General features: G+C 49.2%; 1 protein-coding gene across 3 annotated transcripts in view; it reads left to right on the top strand.

Moving 5' to 3' along the window:
* FAM83E (family with sequence similarity 83 member E) overlaps positions 1-20,943 on the top strand; it is a 143,679-nt gene that overhangs the window by 63,658 nt on the left and 59,078 nt on the right. For all 3 annotated transcript variants that reach the window (XM_073602730.1, XM_073602728.1, XM_073602729.1), the window contains exon 3: positions 20,222-20,389. In XM_073602730.1, the coding sequence (XP_073458831.1) occupies positions 20,222-20,389 (168 nt within the window). The remainder of the gene's footprint in view (positions 1-20,221; positions 20,390-20,943) is intronic.

The raw sequence follows: 20,943 nt of genomic DNA, 5'->3' as shown, positions 1-20,943 counted from the left end.
AAGGTTCATTTTATTAAAATAATAAGAAATACAGTGGCAGTTTTACTAAAAATAGTTATTACAACGTGAGATTAAATTAAATAAAAACAGTTGCCTTTGAAAAAAAAAATATATGTGGGTGGAACTCTTTTGAATTAAAGGCATAATCCACTTTTGGGTGGATTAGGGTGTAACATGAAGCATGGTCTCATTACTTATTCCCCCACCCTTAACCCCCTACTTCCAACTTACCGGAATCATGGAGTACTTCCCCTTGCAAACACATGTTGTCATTTGAATTTAGCATAATAAAATCCCACTATGAATCCTGTGACAAAATATTACAATGTGTTGTGTGTAGATACTCCATCCCAAACCATACACAAGCTATGGAAGAGGGAAACAAATTAGAAAGGGATGGGGTGGGTATAAAAAATGTGTTTTTTATTGAATCCCTTATGTAATAAATGTATGTAATAAATGCACATGTTTTATTTTATTAAAGTGATTCTAAAGGTTATTATTATTTTTTTTAAAAAACAAACATGTTATACTTACCTGTTCTGTTTGGTTTGGTTTTGCACAGAGCAGCCCCGATCTTCTTCTTTTTGAGTCCCTGGGCGTCGGTCCTGGCTCCTCCCCTACTGTTGAGTGCCTCTTCCAATAGGGGCACTGGAGCAGACTCGCTCTCGAGTGGCGTTCCTGTAAAATTGACATTGACCATTCACACACAAAGTGCGGCCAATGGCTCCCACTGCTGTGTGAGCCAATGAGGACAGAGAGATCTGGGAGAGCCGCTGCTCTTCTGCATAGCGATGGATCGAGATGGGGCTTAGATAAGTGTAAGGGGGGCTGGGGGGAGCTGCATCCAGAAGGTTTTTTTAACTTATTGCATAGAATGGATTAAGGTAAAAAAAACCTTTTGCCTTTAGAACCACTTTACCAACTTAAGCCCTGGACCATTTTGCTGGCCAAAGAGCAGAGCACTTTTTGCGATTCGGCACTGCGTCGCTATAACTGACAATTGTGCGGTCGTGGCTCCAAAACAAAATTGACTTCCTTTTTTCCCCCACAAATAGAGCTTTTTTTGGTGGTATTTGATCACCTCTGCGTTTTTAATTTTTTACACTATAAACAAAAATAGAGCGACAATTTTGAAAAAAACGCATTATTTTTTACTTTTTGCTCTAAGGGTCCTTTCACACTGGGGAGGTTTGCAGGCGCTATTGCGCTAATAATAGCGCCTGCAAACCGACTCGAAAGTGCCGCTGCTTTAATTTCTTTGTGAAAGCCCCGAGGGCTTTCACACTGGAGCGGTGCGCTAGCAGGACGGGAAAAAAAGTCCTGCTAGCAGCATCTTCGGATCGGTGAAGGAGCGGAGTGTATACCGCTCCTTCACTGCTCCTGCCCATTGAAATCAATGGGACGGCGCGGCTATACCGCCGTCAAAGCGCCTCTGCAGAGGCGCTTTGCAGTGGTTTTAACCCTTTCTTGGCCGCTAGCAGGGGGGTAAAACCACCCCGCTATCGGGCGAATACCGGCGGTCAGTTTAGGCCCATACTTATTCTTCTGTATATTTTTGGTAAATAAAATCGCAATGAGCGTTTATTGATTGGTTTGCACAAAAGTTATAGCGTCTACAAAATAGGGGATAGCTTTATGGCATTTTTATTAATAATTTTTTTTTTTACCAGTAATGGCGGCAATCTGCGATTTTTATCGTGACTGCGACATTATGGCGGACACACTGGACAATTTTGATACATTTTTGGGACCATTGTCATTTTTGCAGCGATCAGTGCTATACATTTGCACTGATTACAGTAAAAATGACACTGGCAGTGAAGGGGTTAACCACTAGGGGGCTAGTCGGCTGTACGCTCTATTTGTGGCTACTCAGCCACAGGAAAAAGATGCATATTTATGCCAAGCATGTTTTATGGCTAATTACATCATTGTGCATGTAATCTATGGGCCAGTTCACATCATAAAAACGCAGTCCGGAAGTGTTCCAGATGCTTTTCTACATGTGCATTTGTGATGCATTTTTGGTGCAGGCCTCTTTTCCACCTCTTTTTTTCTTAACCTTAAATAAGGACGTGTGTTCCAGTGCGTTTTTGATGTGTTTTACAGAGTTCCAGTACAGTCCAGTGCAGGAAAAATGTAGCATTTTCTACTTTTTTTCTGGAACGCACCGTAACTGCAAGCACTGGTGTGAACTATGTCATTGAAAACCATATAATCCACTTTCCATGCATTTTTGATGCAGAAAAAAAAAAATGCACTGGACTGCATGTGGTGTGAACTGGCCCTAAGTGTGTATTACATATGGTCTCCTCCCCTACTGCTATTTATGTGCTGCATGGATTTCTGCACAAAACATTTTATTTAATGTTTTACATATCAGTGTCCATTACTCTCCTTGTATGTCTTTATTAAGAACCTTGAAGCAACCAGACACCCGCTAAGTGTCATTTTTCAAGTTGGAATCTGAATGCTTGTGAGAGACCACAAAGGCAGATTTTTTGAAGAGAAATCTGATAATTGAGGCTCAGTTGTTTCTCTTCTTACAAAAGAACTGTGCGTCTTCACACAATATTCATGGTATGTAAAGTATGGGTGCTGACTGTTGGTCCTGATGGTTTCAGAGTTCAGCTCTGAGAACACGTGTAAATCCTGCAGCTCTCCTACCAATATATTGTAAAGTATTTCTAAGGGCCCTTTCACACTGGGGCGGTTTGCAGGCGCTATTGCTCTAATAATAGCACCTGCAAACTGACCCGAAAGTGCCGCTGCTTTAATTCCAGTGTGAAAGCCCCGAGGGCTTTCACACTGGAGCGATGCGCTGGCAGGACGGTAAAAAAAAGTCCTGCTAGCAGCATCTTCGAAGCGGTGAAGGAGCCGAGTGTATACCGCTCCTTCACCGCTCCTGCCCATTGAAATCAATGGGACGGCGCGACTATACCGCCGGCAAAGCGCCTCTGCAGAGGCGCTTTGCGGTGGTTTTTAACCATTTCTCGGCCGCTAGCGGGGGGTAAAACCGCCCCGCTAGCGGCCGCATACCGATAGTAAAGCTTTACCGCCGACGCCGCCGTCCGCCCCAGTGTGAAAGGGCTCTAATAGTAAAGCACCGCTCTTAGCCTTCAAACTTAACCCTTAACCTATGTCTTAACACTAAACCCTAACACTTAACCTAACCCCTAAAGCAGTGGTAGGCAACCTGGGGCCCTCCAGTTGTTGTAGAACTACAAGTCCCATCATGCCTCTGGGAGTAATTGTAATTGCCAGCCTTGCAATGCCTCATGGGAAATGTAGTTCCACAACAGCTGGAGGGCCCCAGGTTGCCTACCCCTGCCCTAAAGTATTGTAAAGTGGTACTAAATACTAGGATTTTTTTTACCTGAAAGTAGAACTAAAGGCAAAACTTTTTATTCTAATTTTGGGTGGAGTGGAGAAGGATTAGAACACTTGTCAGTTTTTTTTGTTGTTGTTTGTGCCCCTGTTAGGCCGGCCATAGATGGTTGGAATCTCAGCCGGTTCAGCAAGAACCGGCCAAGATTCGAACTGTGTATGGGCAGGCTAAATGTACCAAGTTGATTGATCAACTTGGGGACAACCAGCCAGCTGGATTTACTTTGCGATTATTGCTAGTAGTTGCTATAGCCGCTAACATTAATCACTGTCTTCTCCCGAATGGTGGGGACGGCTTCCCCCGCCCCCCCCCGCGCGCCGGGAGAACACAACGGCTTTAATAAAGGCAAATACACTGTGGACATTGCAGAGGCGTACTTAGGGTCCCCAGCGCCCTTGGCGAGAATCTGTATCGGCGCCCCCCCGGCACCCCCCTCATTCAGTACAGACCCCCCTACAGTGCAGACCCCCCCACAGTGCAGACCCCCCCTACAATACAGACCCCCCTACAATACAGACCCCCCCTACAGTTCAGACCCCCCACAGTTCAGACCCGCCCTACAGTGCAGACCCCCCTACAGTACAGACTCCCCCTACAGTACAGACTCCCCCTACAGTGCAGACCCCCCATACAGTGCAGACCCCCCTACAGTGCAGACCCCCCCTACAATACAGACCCTCCAACAGTTCAGACCCCCCTACAATACAGACCCCCCTACAGTACAGACCCCCCCACAATACAGACCCGCCCTACAGTTCAGACCCCCTACAGTTCAGACCCCCTACAGTGCAGACCCCCCTACAATACAGATCCCCCTACAGTACAGACCCCCCTACAGTACAGACTCCCCCTACAGTGCAGACCCCCCTACAGTGCAGACCCCCCCACAGTACAGACCCCCCACAGTACAGACCCCCGTACAGTGCAGACCCCCTACAATACAGATCCCCCTACAATATAGACCCCCTACAGTACAGACCCCCCCTACAGTACAGACTCCCCCTACAGTGCAGACCCCCCTACAATACAGACCCTCCAACAGTTCAGACCCCCCCTACAATACAGACTACAGTACAGACCCCCCCACAATACAGACCCGCCCTACAGTTCAGACCCCCCTACAGTTCAGACCCCCCCTACAGTGCAGACCCCCCCTACAGTGCAGACCCCCCTACAATACAGATCCCCCCTACAATATAGACCCCCCTACAGTACAGACCTCCCCTAGAGAACAGACCCCCCCTACAGTACAGACTCTCCCTACAGTGCAGACCCCCCTACAGTGCAGACCCCCCTACAGTGCAGACCCCTCCTACAATACAGACCCTCCAACAGTTCAGACCCCCCCTACAATACAGACCCCCCCTACAGTACAGACCCCCCCTACAATACAGACCCGCCCTACAGTTCAGACCCCCCCTACAGTACAGACCCCCCTACAATGCAGACCCCCCTACAATACAGACCCCCCTACAATACAGACCCCCCTACAATACAGGCTCCCCCTACAGATCAACCCCCCCTACAATACAGACCCCCCTACAGTACAGCGCCCCCTACAGTGCACACTCCCCCTACAGTGCAGAATCCCCCTACAATGCAGACCCACCTCCTACAGTACAGACCCCCCTACAGTGCAGACCCCCCTCCTACAATACAGACCCCCCCTACAGTGCAGAACCCTTCAGACCCATAATGTACCTCGGCTCAGATGATCAGCGTGGGACATGCACAGTCAGCACGTGTAGACATAACAGAGGAGGAGGAGGCGGCTTTACTCTGCTCGGCTGTGTGAGACAGCCAAGACTAATCAGAGCCGTGGCGCGGCCACGAGAGAAGGGGATTGTTGCGGCCGGGTCCCAGGTGTGCCAACGGGTGTCACTCGGGTGCGGCTCGCAACCCCCCCTTGCAAAGCCGGGCTCTCCGTGTGTGTGTTAGCTGCTCAAACCCACCCGCTGTCTCCGCTTCAGTCGCGGGGGGGCGCCAGCCTGACACCCCCCTAGTGTGTGGCACCCGGGGCGGCTCGCCCACCACTTAGTACGCCACTGGGCCAGCCCACTAGCCCAGCAGCAAGCAGCAGTGCTCGGCGCCGCCAGCCCACCTTTGCTGTGCCTGTGCTGAAGTGAGGAACACTGCCAATTGGCGCCCCCCCTTGGCCTGCGCCTCTGGCGGGCACCGGTCTCGCCGACCGGTTGGTACGCCCCTGGGACATTGCAAAGTGCAGTTCCACTCTGCAAGAGCAGTTGCTCCACAGCTTGGTAAATGAGCAGTTCTGCTGACTTCCATCATCCAAACATGTGCAAGCAAAAATGCAGTTTTTTTCCTTGGATGTGATTGGGTACTCTTTGCAAATACTTTGCAAGTACTCTTTGCAAAGGTAAAGCATAATGGGCTGTGATTGGATACTCTTTGCAAATACTTTGCAAGTACTCTTTGCAAAGGTAAAGCATAATGGGCTACTACGCATCGCATAGTAGCCCATTATGTGTCACTTACCTGACACAGGAGCCTGCGATGTCACCGCTGTCCCCTCTGCTACGAAGCGCCCATCTTCTTTCCGGGTATCGTGGCTCAGGCGCTGTGATTGGCCGGAGCCGCGTTGACATCACTCCCGCGCATGCGCACGGGAGCCGCCACTAATGGCATATTGCCGCTAGCAGCGGTATGCTCAGTGTGCCTGTGTGCCGCTGTCTACGGTGCATGGCGCCTGTCTTTTTGCAAATATCTCCTAAACCATGTAGGTTTAGGAGATATTTCTTGGACCTACAGGTAAGCCTTAATCTAGGCTTACCTGTAGGTCAAAGTGGTCTGTAAGGGTTTACAACCACTTTAAATTTGTTTGTAATCAGTAGATCTAGTAACCCTTTATTTCTAGTTGGTGCTTCTACCATCTGACCCATGAAATTGTCCTGCAAGACATTTAGGAACTGGCGAGCCTTAGACGAATGCGTGGTTCCCTCCACCCAGTCTATGTCTGGATGATTAAAATCCCCCATTATGATGACACTTCCCATCCTTGCTGCTAATCCAAATTGTGATAGGAGGTCCACCTCATCCTCCTCCCTCAGGTTAGGGGGCCTATAGCATACTCCCAGTATTATTTTCCCCTTAGCTTCATTCTTTTGGAGCTCTACCCATAAGGATTCCACCTCCTCCCTAGCTCCCTTAGTGATGTCATCTCTCACATTCACTTGTACATTATTCTTGATGTATAGACATACAACCTCCCCCTTTTTTACCCTCTCTATACCTGCGATAAAGGGAAAGCCCCTTGAATGGTTGCCAGCCATTCATGAGAGCTGTTGAACCAGGTCTCTGAAATTCCCACAAAATCATAATCCTCCTCATACAACAGTATCTCTAGTTCACCCATCTTGTCTGCCAGGCTCCTGGCATTGGTGCACATGCCACGTAGTTTAGACCAGTCGCATACTATCCTCTTATTGGGTGTAACTAGGACTTGTTAATATACTTACCTTGGGTTTATGTGCTTTAGTCAACCTACCACTAATGCCCCCAATACTACCTCTGGACCCTCCACCCCGTCTCCTAGTTTAAAAACCCCTCTAACTTTTTGTCCATCTTTACTCCCAGCAGATGTGCACCCTCCTCATTTAGGTGCAGCCTGTCCCTTCTATAGTACTGGTGACCGACTGAGAAGTCGGTCCAGTCTTCCAGGAACCCAAACCCCTCCTTACTACACCAGCTCTTCAGCCACGGTTCTTCCCCAGCCCCTCCCAGTAATCTGTCCACCAGATCCGTGATGTACCGAACCTGAGCGCCCGGTAGACAGCATGCAGTTCGGCGCTTCAGGTCTTTGTTACAGATTGCCCTCTCTGTCCTTCTAAGAATTGAGTCCCCTACCACCAGAATCTGTCTTTCCTTTCCCATTCGCACCCCCCCCCCCACTCTCACTGGAGGAGTTCTTCCCCCGGCAGCAAGGAGAGTCCCTCAGCTCCAGCAGTGCTGGTCCCTGACTGGTTTCACCAATGTCACTCAATGGAGTGTACTTATTGGGATGCTCCAGTCCTGGATCGGCCTCCCTGCTCCAGAGCTCCAAAGCTCCAGAGCTTAGGAAATGAGGTAGACTTCACTTTGCAAAGAATACCCAATCATTTGCAAGGAAAATACAAAAACAGCATTTTTGCTTGCACATGATTGGATCATGGAAGTAAGCAGAGCTTCTGCTCACTTACTAAGCTCTCGAGCAACTGCACTTGCAAAGTGCACAGTCTATTTGCCTTTAGTAAATCAACCCCACTCTCTCTATTTGTCCTGTTTACCAGAGAGCAACAGTGAAAAAAATCCCTTATTTTAGGTTGTCACCATACCAGAACTAAAGGGTAAACCTTCCAATGAGAGCACTAGCTCTGGTAACCCTGGTGATAACCAGCAGTTCCAACACTTTTCGTTTTAGATATGAGACAGAAAGTGAAGGGAAATCTCCCTAATGGGTCGCAGTTGTCAACAAAACAGACAGGGGTTATAACTCTATATTGCTCTGTCTATAATTGAAAACAAAAAATTGTCTTTACTTCTGTTGTTACATTGAAATCTCAAAACAATTGTCAGCCCTGCCCAGTTCATATCTGTAAACTACAGAACACCTTTCCTCTATGTTATGGAGATGAGGAGGGGGTGTTCTGTAGTCCAAACCAGGACTTTACAATCTAGTTTGACAACACTGCTCCTTCACAGAAACAGTACAGCGCGTGTGTGTTGTCACCCCTTGGATAACCACATGTTATCCTCACACTTCTGCTGAGAGGTACAGATAATCTCTCCTCACCCACAACTCATGATTTGCAGTGTTTATGTGATTAGGACTTGTGTGAAGACTCCCCATGCAGGCCTCTTGAACCCATTGGGAAAGAGAGCCCTGACTGTTGGGGGCATAACCAGGGCGGAGTATGGTGACTAGGGGTCACGGTGGATTGGTGGGGGGACGGAGTGGGGTTGGGCCTGAGCTCACTAAGGTGGTTGCCCCAGGGGATTCTGGGCCTTTTTGGTGAAGAAGATCGGTAAGAGCTGTGGCTGAACCCCACCCTGTCCCTCCAACCATGGACACCGAGCTCCTTCTGGCCAGGGTCCGAGAGATGGCTCTTCAGGGTCAGGCAGGGTGGCTTTTCTCCCTCCTGACCCCTGGGGATTCCTCTCCTATTCCCACACCTGACCCCCCTCAGGATTCCCCCCCCAGGGTTAGAAGGCGAACTCGGCCGCCTTCCCGCCTCAGCCCCAGCCCCTCTAGGGCCTCCTATTGCCCCCCTCCACATCCGTCCTCTTCTTCCCCCCCTCCTGCTCCTGTCTCTCCCCTGCCTGTTCCGACGGGGAATCAACCTTCCTCTGCCCCCCCCCGTTGTCTTCCGGCACGGAGAAGGTCCCCTGCGCGGGCTAAGGCCTCCACTCGGGCCTCGTCGCGCTGTCCCCGGTCACGCAGCCCCCGCTCCAGCGTTCACCCCGCCCCCCCCCCCTCTGATGTGGGAGGCGGCCGGGCTGGAGCCGCAGCGCTCCCCGGCCCCCTCACTCATACTCGTAGTGCTGCCGCCAGCGCGGGGGGCGGGGGGGTCCTGAGCGGCCGACCCGCTTGTTCCTCCGCTGGGAAATCATCGGGCACGAAGGGGAGGAGGAGGCGGGTCGGTCCGCCGGCCGCCGCTGCGTCCTCCGCAGCTGTCCTCGGAGCCGGCGATGATCGCTCTGCCGAGGACTTGGAGCCGGTCCGGCGCCATCTAGTGGACGGAGTGCTCCCTGCGCCTGACAGGGCGGGAGTTTTGAATATCCACACACCACAGCTGGGTGCTAGGTGCGCTGGGCAGCGCAGCAGTGTGGTGTGTGGAGAAAGCAATGATGGGCCACAGCACTATCCCCCTGCGCCTGCCTGGGCAGGAATGTTAGCACAAGTGCAGGATCAATCCTGCGGAGTTCCTTCTGTGCCCGGCAGGGCAGGGGACATGTATCTTCCTCCCACGTCCCAGGATGCGGGGGTTGACGCGAGGCACATCTTCCCTGCGCCCGGCAGGGCGGGCGATGTGTGGTTGACCCCTCCCCCTCTGATACCCCGTGCCCACCGGCAGCCTCCTGCGCCCCGCAGGGCGGAGGCCAGCCGGGTGCGTTTGACCTCCACCCCGTCGGTAGGGCAACCGTATCCCTACGTGCCTGTCCGGGCTGGCGGTCCTGATGGGATGCCCGCATCGGTTGCCCTTCCTCATCCCCCTGCGCCCGTCAGGGCGGGGGATCTCGGCTCCAGACCCGGGCTGGCGGCGGCATCCGCCCCGGGTCAACCAAGAGGAGCTGGCAGGTGTACCTGCCGTTGCTCAGCCTCTGTCCATGGTCAGTCGGATTCGAACGGGTCCGTGGTTGGACCCCCGCCCTTGGACCTTTCCCTGAGTCGGGACAGCACAGCGGATTACGCAGCCCGCCTACGCTTGCAGTCTTCTGAAATCGCCTTGGAATCGGATTCGCCGCCAGGCCCGATGGCCGATCGTCCATCACCTGCGATGCCTCCTCGACCAAGTGAGTATGACTGCGAGTTAATTTGGGGTAGAGCTGCTGATGCTTCCGTATCGGGCCCGGAGGATCGCATAGCGTCGGTTGTAAAATCAGTTCTCTCCAGTATGGGTGTCTCGGGATCGCCCAACCCCACCTCCGCTTATGGGGGTGCGTTGTGGGCTGTGTCGCCGACGGGTACCCACTTGGCGGAAGAGACAAAAGAGAAGATATGGCGTCGCGAATTCGTCGACTTTCTTACCCTCGTTCCGCCGGATAGGGAGACGATCGACAAATCTCGACGGGTTGACGTATCGGCGCAGGGTGACAAACCCAAACAGCTTCCTAGGACGTTCGGGAACTGGCTGCAGGGGTTTTGTGCCTATGCGGGAGTGCTCAGTGAGCGGTTCCCGGAGTTGGCCACTTCGTTATTTTGCTATTTGGACCTTATTTGGGGTGCATACAAGGTCTATGGGGGTCAGTGCTGGTTTCATTATGACACTCAATTTCGGCAGAAAATGGCGGCACGTCGGGAATTTCGTTTTGATTGTCAGGACGGTAGCCTGTGGTTGCTGCTTATGTGCCCTCACAGGCCTTCGTCCTTTCAGTCCGCGGTCGGCGCCCCTCAGTCCGGAGCGTCGGCCGCTCCAAAGAAGGGTATCTGCTGGCTTTTCAACGAAAGCCACTGCAAGTGGTACTCCGCCTGTCGTTTCAGGCATGAGTGCTCCAGTTGTGGAGGGGCTCACCCCGCCAGTAAGTGTTTTCGAAAGGGAAAACAGTCGTTTTCCAGACCCGGAACCAAGACTGACCTTCTTAAGCCGGAGGACGCCGGTGAACGTCAGAAAGATGCTTCCCTGGCTAGACCGGTACCCCCTTCATAGAGAGGCCCTGATTCTGCGGGACGGTTTGGACCGAGGTTTCTGGATCCCCTTTACCCCGTCGGACGCCCCGACCATGTCTCATAATTTAAAATCAGCGGAAGAATTCGAGTCCGTCGTGGCCGAGAAGCTCTGGAGGGAATTGGAACTGGGAAGAATGGCAGGCCCCTTTGATCTCCCTCCTTTCCACAACCTGAGGGTATCTCCTCTCGGTGTGGTCCCAAAAAAGGCGGAGGGAAAATTTCGCCTCATTCATCACCTTTCCTACCCTTCTGGCTCCTCGGTGAACGATGGCATTGACCGGGAGGAATCCAGAGTGCACTATGCGTCCTTTGACAGAGCGCTTCAGCTGGTCAGGGCAGCGGGGCAGTCTGCCCTTCTGGCAAAAGCGGACATTGAGTCCGCGTTTCGCCTCCTCCCAGTCCATCCGGACTGTTTCCACCTCCTGGGTTGCTACTTTCAGGGTAGCTATTTTTTCGACATGTGCCTCCCTATGGGTTGTGCCATATCGTGTTATTTTTTCGAGCTATTTAGTAGCTTCCTTGACTGGGTGGTCACCCAGGAGGCGGGTATTCAGTCCATTCTGCATTATCTTGATGACTTTCTTTTTGTGGGTCCAGCGGGCAGTGGGCAGTGTCTTCGGCTGCTCACTGTCTTTCAGGATACATGCCGGCTATTCGCCGTCCCACTGTCCGCTGACAAGACTGAGGGTCCCGTCACAGTCCTGTCATTTTTAGGTATTGAGATAGACACAGTGGCGATGGTTTTTAGGTTGCCTAGTGACAAGTTGTCCAGGCTCCTCTCGTTGGTCCGTTTGGCGAAGGGGGCGAAGAAATTACAGCTCAAACAGCTACAGTCGTTGCTGGGTCATCTGGTTTTCGCCTGTAGGGTGATCCGGATGGGTAGGGCCTTCTGTAGGCGACTGTCATGGGCCACGAAGGGCATCACTGCCCCTCACCACTATGTCAGGATCACCAAGCCTATGAGGGATGACTTGGGGATTTGGCTATCATTCTTGCAGACTTACAATGGACAGTCGTGCTGGTTGCGGGAGGAAGTACCGAACTCACAGCTGGAGCTGTATACCGATGCTGCAGGCTCCTGTGGGTTCGGCGCTTTCTTTCAAGGGGACTGGGCTGCTGAACGCTGGCCGGCCTCATGGGCCCGCATGGATTTGTTGCGCAACCTCACCCTGCTGGAGCTGTTTCCAATTACTGTTGCTGTTGAGCTCTGGGGTGAAAGGTTGCGCAATCACCAGGTGGTCTTCTGGTCGGATAACATGAGTGTGGTGCAGGTGGTGAATAAACAGTCAGCCAGTTCTCCTCCGGTCGTTTCGTTGCTACGGTTTTTAGTTTTAAAATGTTTACATTTCAACATCTGCATTAGGGCTAGGCATGTGCCGGGTACCTCTAATGATATTGCCGATGCTCTTTCTCGTCAACAGTTTTGCCGTTTTCGAACACTGGCTCCGATGGCTTCTTTGGAGGGCCTCCCCTGTCCGGCCCACTTATGGAACCTCGTTTCCGGCGTTTGACTGAGCTCCTCCGGTCGTCGCTTTCCTCGCGGACGTGGGCGGCGTACTGTCGGGTTTGGCATGAGTGGGTCCAGGCGTCGGGCGGTGAGTTTAACATTTATTCTCCGGATGAACGTCGTTTAACCTTATTTGCCTATTTATTAGTTCTATCGGAAAAAGGCGTTTCCGGGTCGACGGTTTCAGCCGCGTTATCGGCCCTGTCATTTTGGTTCCAGCTATTAGGGTGGGAGGATGTAACGAGAGCTTTTCTTATCCGGCGGGTTATCCGGGGTTGGAAGCGGGTTACGCACCTCCCGGATACCAGACGCCCTATATCTGTTCAGATTCTTTTGGGCATCTTGTCTCTTCTTCCGAATGTATGTTTATCGGAATATGAGACTCTCCTTTTCAGGGTAGCTTTTTCTTGGGCTTTCTTTGGTGCCTTTCGAATTGGCGAATTGGTGTCAAAGTCAAAATTGATCCCGGGGGGCATCCTATGGGAGGACGTGGCGTTATCGCATCGCAGTGTCACGATTTTCTTGCGTTCATCCAAGACTGATTGTTTTGGCAAGGGCCGCCGGGTAGTCTTGCATTATTGCGGCGGCCCCTTTTGTCCGGTGTCCCTGGCCCTCTCTTTCGTGTCTTCGCGCCCCCTGTCCCCTACATTTTTTGTCCATGCTGATGCAACTTCTCTCAGCCGTTTTCAATTTTTGCGCGTTTTTCGTCGTTGTCTGGAGATTTTGGGTTTTCCTGCGAAGGAATTTTCCACCCACTCTTTTCGCATTGGCGCAGCGACCGCCGCGTCGGGTTTGGGTTTCTCTGATACGGAACTTCAGCGTTTGGGTAGATGGGAGTCTTCTCGTTTTTCTCTGTATGTCCGACCACATCTGTTGTGTTGATTTCCAGGTTCTTTTCCGGCACAGATTTGGATCCTCGGGGATTCTTTCGTATACTGGGCCGCTCGCCGGGCAGAGATCCGAACTTACGGCAGGAACTTGGGATTCTCATACGATGTGGCGAGGATACGTTGGATCGGGTTGCGTGGGTTACGTTGGACTCAGGTTCTTCAGGAATGTAAGCAACTTCGTGCCCACGTTTCTGGTCCCATCATCCTGGTCATACATGCGGGTGGGAATGACGTTGGATATATGCGATCCGTGGACATCATATCGGCTGTAAAAAGTGACATTGCACAATGTTGTGCTTTCTTTAATAACCTGACAGTTGTTTGGTCGGAAATCGTGCCCCGCTCGGTATGGGCGCGTGATGTCCCTGGCCCCCTTCTAGAACATTTTCGTAGGAAGGTCAATGCCCAAGTGGCTAAGTTTGTGCGCCAGATAGGGGGTGTAGTGGTTCGCCACAGGGACCTGGAGGGTGATAATCACGATTTGTTGCGGAGGGATGGAGTTCATCTGAATGATATCGGGCTGGATATTTTTAATTTGGGTCTCCAGAGGGGCGTGGAACAGGCGCTGGCTGCGGTGGGGCGCCAGTCAGTAGCTTACTGACAGGCGGGTGGCGGTTTTTGGTGACCTTGCCAGCAAAACACGGCGGTAAGAGGTACGCCCTTCACGCTAATTGGGAGATAGACGGCAGTCCGGCACTTATGGTAAGGACAGGCCCCTCAGTTATCTCCCTTTCCACCAGTCGGAACTGAGTGCTCACAGTGCTACTGTGACTGGCACTGTGGAATGTTAAATGTATGTTTAAGTTGTTAAAGAGTTGAATTTAATAAAAGCTGTGGCCTTGCCCTTTCCAACATGAATGGTGGTAAGTGGTCTTTATTGGATGGGAAGAAAGGGTTAAGGTCTAAGTTGGATGGATCATGGTATGGACCTGGGTTTATTGCACCTCAGCAGTCATGCAGGCCTCTTGAACCCATTGGGAAAGAGAGCCCTGACTGTTGGGGGCATAACCAGGGCGGAGTATGGTGACTAGGGGTCACGGTGGATTGGTGGGGGGACGGAGTGGGGTTGGGCCTGAGCTCACTAAGGTGGTTGCCCCAGGGGATTCTGGGCCTTTTTGGTGAAGAAGATCGGTAAGAGCTGCCCACCCTCCCGCCCTTTATATGGTTGGTACGTCACAGCTTTCTGCGGTTTTTGGTGACCTTGCCAGCAAAACACGGCGGTAAGAGGTACGCCCTTCACGCTAATTGGGAGATAGACGGCAGTCCGGCACTTATGGTAAGGACAGGCCCCTCAGTTATCTCCCTTTCCACCAGTCGGAACTGAGTGCTCACAGTGCTACTGTGACTGGCACTGTGGAATGTTAAATGTATGTTTAAGTTGTTAAAGAGTTGAATTTAATAAAAGCTGTGGCCTTGCCCTTTCCAACATGAATGGTGGTAAGTGGTCTTTATTGGATGGGAAGAAAGGGTTAAGGTCTAAGTTGGATGGATCATGGTATGGACCTGGGTTTATTGCACCTCAGCAGTCATGTAATCATATGATAATGTTAGAAAAGCTCCAGGCTTGTATTGATGCTGTTTGCTTCTAAACCTGAATAGTGGAGAAAGTGAGGAGCACTGGACTGCTTGGTGTCTTGTAGTTTGTGCTGAGATTGTTACGCAGCATTTTTAGGTCACCTTTATGGTAGTGGTCCCTGGGACTAAAAATGGGGGTGTAAAAATGAAGGGTGTAGCTTATATTTGGTAAATCATCTAAAAGTAAAAATGACCTATGGTTCTAAGTATCTCCTTTATGGAACAACCCCCCCCCCCCCTCCAGAAAAAACAACTAAACGCTAATCTGTATGCTTACCCTTTGAGCATAAAGCCCCCTCCTCCCAGGACAAATCTGCCCCTGATGAAATCCCCCCCCCCAGCACAAGTCTTTGCTCCATCATCCCCCTTCCCAGCTCAAATCCTCTCCCCCCCCAAGTCCCCTCAGAACACCCCCCCCCCAAAAAAAAATTACTCCTCCTAGCACAAATCCTCTACCCCCCACCCCCCCCCTCTCTGAGTACACATCCTGTCCCCCCACTCCCCCCTCCCAGCACAAATTTCCCCTCCTAGCACAAATCCAATACCCCTCTACCATATCGCCTCTTTTAGTATAAACACCCCAAATCCCCCTTCCTAGCAGAAATACTCTTCCCTCATCCCCCCTCCCAACACAAATCCCCTCAAATTTCCCTTCCTCAAACAATTCTTACCCCCTGCTGCCCCCCCCCCCCATATTCCCCCACCCAACACAAATCCCCTCTCCCTAAACTCTCCTTGTGCCCCTCTCCCCCACCCCATCTCACATGATACAACAGTGCCCAGGACAGCTTCCCCTTCTGCCCACCCCTTCTGCCCACCCCTTGTCCCAGCCCTGATGCCAGCCTGAATTAAATTTTTATCAAAGATGATAAAACAGATAAATATTGAAATTGCTACTTTGACTGAAGTATATGCTCAGTGCACAGTGTTCTGCTGTGTGATAGAAAAGAAATATGCCCTGTATGGCAGACTGGCATAATGTACATACTGCCTTGTTCCAAATAGCCATGGTCATCCAGAACCCAGATCAGACATTCCCACCTGGTAATATTTTGTTACAGTAAGACCCCTTGCACACTTGGGCCACCCGTGCATTCGTGGTAAAGCGCTGCTCGTTTTAGCGGCGCTTTACGGCTGTTTAAGCAAGTACTTTTCAGCTGCTAGAGGGGCACTTTTAACCCAAAATAAGGGGTTAAAAACTCCAGTGTTGCAGTGCTTCCAAAGCGCTTTTCAGGCCCTTCGGAAGCGCTGCCCATTTATTGCAATGAGCAAAGGCTGTATACAGCGCTCCCAAACCGCCCCAAAGATGCTGCTTGTTTACAGGCGCTATTTCGAGCTCTAAAACTCCTGAAAACTGCCTCAGTGTGAAAGGGGTCTAAATCCACAAAAACAGTTCACATTTTCAACACATAGGAGTTGATTTACTAAAACTGGAGAGTGCAAAATCTGGTGAACTGTTCATAGAAACCAATCAGCTTCCAGCTTTTTTAGTCAAAGCTTAATTGAACAAGCTGAAGTTAGAAGCTGATTGGTTACCATGCACAGCTGCACCACATTTTGCACTCTCCAGTTTTAGTAAATCATACTTATAGTTCCAAAAACATAGACTTTTTATTTCAGGTTACTGGAAAACAGAAACAATTACTAACATTTATAAACAACTTGGGGGTGATGGTAATCAATGTAGATGTGTCAAGGATTACTTAGAATTTGTATTGCAAAGCAAATTACATTTTCTGTATAGCTAACCTTGGAAACAATCAGGACCAGTGCTGCAATTTTTTTATAAAATGGGAGAAAATTAGCTCCTTATTGAGCTGGTTATAGACATTAGATTGAGTGCATACATAAGAGACGTTAAGATATCCTATTGTTGATTTCCAACATGTTGTATGACTTTTTTTTTTTTAGTTAAATAAAAATAGCAAAGGTGCGCTAATATTCTAAATAAAATAAATGTGCTCTAAATCCCAATATTAATATACAGTACATGCTCCTAAATAGAAATATTTTGTACAATGAAAATATATTACTTCTTCAAAAAACACATACATTTACAAGTTTGATTCATAGTGGTTGATTTACTAAAACTGGAGAGTGCAAAACCTGGAGCAGTTCTGCATAGAAACCAATCAGCTTCCGGGTTTTATTGTCAAAGTTTAATTGAACAAGCTAAAGATTAAAAGCTGATTGGTTACCATACACAGCTGCACCAGATTTTGCACTATCCAGTTTTAGTGAATCAACCCCATAGTGTCCATAAATATGCAATATGTTTTCTTCAATATTCTCCACTTTGTGCTTTCACCATAAAGTGCTACTTCACACCCAATGTGCTCATGTAAATAAATCACTCACTGGACCACAATGACCTCTTTATATTAACCACTTGCCGCCCGCCATATAGCAAAATGACGGCGGCAAAGTGGTTTCACATGACGCCTCCGGGATATTAAGCCGCTGCGCACCCCCCGGGGGCGCGCATCACGGCGATTGTTGTTGCAGTGTGTCAGTCTGACACACCGCAACTTCGATCTAGGTAAAGAGTCTCTGACGGAAACTCTTTACCACGTGATCAGCCGTGTCCAATCATGGCTGATCACGATGTAAACAGGAAGAGCTGTTGATCGGCTCTTCCTCACTCGTGTCTGTCAGACGCGAGTAGAGGAGAGCCGATGGGCTGCTCCTCTGACAGGGGGGGTCTGTGCTGATGGATTATCAGCCCCCCCCCGAGGATGCCCACATTGGACTACCAGGGACGCCACTAGGACCACCAGGGATGTCACCACCAGGTATGCCACCCTAGACCACCAGGGATGCCAATCAGTGCCCACAATGGATGCCAATCAGTGTCCACAATGGATGCCAATCAGTGCCCACAATGGGCATCACTGATTGGCAGGCATTATTGTTTGGCATTGATTGGAATCCATCAGTACCATACATTGCAGTACATCAGTGCCACTTATCAGTGCCCATCCATGCCCGTCCGTGCCACCTATCAGTGCACATCTGTGCCGCCTATCAGTGCCCATCTGTGCCACCTATGTGTACCCATCAATGCTGCATATCAGTGCCACGTATCAGTGCCCATCAATACCACCTCATCAGTGCCACCTCATTGGTGCCACCTCATCGGGGCCCATCAGTGACACCTTATCAGTGCCCGTCAGTGCAGCCCCATCAGTGCCCATCACTGAAGGTGAAAACTTACTTATTTACAAAGTTTTGTAACCGAAACAAAAAAAACCATTTTTTTTCAGTCTTTTTTTTATTTGTTTAGCAGAAAATAAAAATCCCAGAGGTGATCAAATACCACCAAAAGAAAGCTCTATTTGTGGGAACAAAACGATAAAAATTTAGATTGGGTACAGTGTAGCATGACCGCGCAATTGTCATTCAAAGTGCGACAGCGCTGAAACCTGAAAACTGGTCTGGGCAGGAAGGTGTATAAGCGCCTAGTATTGAAGTGGTTAAAGAAGGTCACGATGTGCTTTTCTCTTCAAATCCTCCTCGGCTCACATGTGGTAAAAGATGTCTGCTCCATTGACCATACTGGCCGCTTTGACCTCTTCCCTCCCAAAAGGCAGCTACAACGCGGTCCTCCAGTTCTGGGAAGGTGTCCATGGATGTCCTCCCAGAACTACAGCCCCTGGTGGCGCACATCCGGCGTGCTCTGTGATCGCTATAAAAATTTCATATGGACATTTACATTTACAGTGCTGCATGACCACGCAATAGACAAAGTGGAATTGGCCTGGGCAGGAAGGGAGTGAAAGTGCCCGGTATTGAAGTAGTTGGGTAACTGAAGGTGACCATGCAATACTGCTTCAAGGTTTTTCTCAGCTCACCCAAGAATATGTTGTTTAAATCCAGTAATGCTTCCTCCACTCCACCAGAAACCAAGAAATGATAATATATAGTCTAATATGTTTATTTACCAATGACAAAAAATGATAGCTAAAATGCTCACATTAAAAAGTGCCTACTACTGGCGCAGAGATAGCCGGCTTGTGTGTGTAATAAGAACACAGCTGCTCCGTTCAAGCCCTGGAGCCGTTGCGCGTTCCAACAACCAGATGTTTGGGACCAGAAATGACGTGACCGGAAGTTCCGCCTCTATGAACATTTCCTCAATCTGACATCATCAGGAAGCTTTTTTTTACGGCATTATTGGGGACGAGCATTGGTGCTGGGTCCTCATATACATATTTTATTAGTTAATCTGAATCACCTTGATGAGCCGGCTTCCATGAAACAAAGAATACCAAAAAAAGAGGGGGTGCTGGGAGAAAATCAAGCAGAGAGCAGGAAGGTCATCACAACAATGGACACAAAGTCCAGAACAGTGTATTATTAGACGATTCGACCGGGTTCCAGGGGTTCACTAAAACCCTCCTTCTTTATGGCTTGTGGGCTTGTGTGTTATGTCCTTCAGGAATGCTTTGACTCAGGAAGGTTTTAAAGTGTTTGTAGATTTCACATCTAAGCACAACAGTTAATGCAGTGTGAAGTCCATGCTGAATGACCTGCTGGTGCTAATACTGGATGTGAAATCTACAAAAATTTTCAAACTTTTCTTAGTCCAGGCATTCCTGAAGGACATAACACACAAGTCCTAATGAGGGGGATTTTATAAACCTTTGAAATGTGGTGGTTTTCTTATCTAGGTTATCTGGTTCTTCTTATAATAAACTGTTCTGTACTCTGCCCCCACTGATGTGTCCCATCTACTATAGGCAGTAGATGTTACTAAATAATTATGATTGGGGTTATGAATAAAATTTTAAAGCAGTTCTAAAGTCTAACCATTTTTGAACCTCAATGGATTTTCTGCATTATAATAAAAAACGCCTACTACATGTCCTACCCTCCCTGCTCTAAACACATACCTGGCTTCATGTTACCTCTTCAGACATGTCTCTGGCTCCAGTATCACTTCCCTCACTTCCTGCTTTCACAGGAGAAACCAAGAGCAGGGAAATCATAGGCCCCTACTGCTCACAGTCTAACGCCTGTGGGCAAGAAATGGGGGCGTGGCTTACTGGGGTTGTGTGTGTCTATGGTCACACACAGCTCAGCACAGGACCTGGCAGGGTACAGGAGCCACCCGAAGGAGAGAGGAACCTACAGAGCTGGTGGTGACTGCGAGAACAAGGAAAGCGACCAGTCTGTGCAATATCGTTGCAGAGAGCAGGTCAGTATTACCTCTTTTTTTTTTTATTTGCCTTTAATATCACTAAAAGGTTATTACTGGAATAAAATATTATTCTAAATGCATAAAAATGTGTATCAGGCAGGCAGAGCACGGCAGGCATCAGCCCGCGAGCAGACTTGGCTAGGAAATGACCATCAAAGAGCATATAAGTGCAAATAAGAATGTGCATTTGTTTTCTGATCTCTGTAGACACATTAACAAAAATAATACCTGCTGTTTGTATGGTGCTGTCACAGCAAATATTTGTTTCGTCCAGGTTATCGCAATAGTCATGGACATTTTCACTGATCCAGATATTTTCCTGGACTTGCATGAAGCAGCCACGCGAAGAATGGTTCCTGTGTACATAATTCTGAGTTCTCATCATCTGTCCTCTTTCCTTCATATGGTGGAAACCACAGGAGTTAATGTCCGATTCACAGAGGTACATTTTCATTTTACTTTCTTCAATTTATTGCATGGCTAAAATGTTTGTAAAAACCTCCATAAGTTTGTCTTAGCTACTGTAAGTGCATTTTCTTTCCTAGTTAAAATAAATCTGTTTTTTGGTGCTCATCTATGAAAAAAAATAATAAAAGTTGAGTTGTTGCCAATCATGTTTCATCTTTCTACTGTATGGACACTTTCAACTAGAATTTTAATCTGTTACTATTACTATTTTTTTTTATTTTGTATTATCTAGTTTTATATAGTAGCATTTTCTAGATTTGACCATTTGAGTTTTACGGAAATGTATTTTTTGTAATATTAACCTAATGTGAATTAAGACAAAATCTCTTTGATCAGACCTTAACATGGTTCTAAAGCATGGCATGTGGCTTGCTTATGAGGCACTCATATGGGGGGAGCCAGGAGCACCAGGGGAGGTCCAAGGATAGGAGGATCCAGAAACATTGCAAAGAGCAGGTAAGTATACAATGTTTATTATTTAAAACAAAATTTCCTTTAGAATCTTTTAATCCCTACCTAAATCTCCGT

The sequence above is a fragment of the Aquarana catesbeiana genome, linkage group LG10, assembly GCF_042186555.1.
Source record: "Aquarana catesbeiana isolate 2022-GZ linkage group LG10, ASM4218655v1, whole genome shotgun sequence".
Lineage (NCBI taxonomy): Eukaryota > Metazoa > Chordata > Amphibia > Anura > Ranidae > Aquarana > Aquarana catesbeiana.
This window is presented reverse-complemented; position numbering and strand designations above follow the sequence as displayed.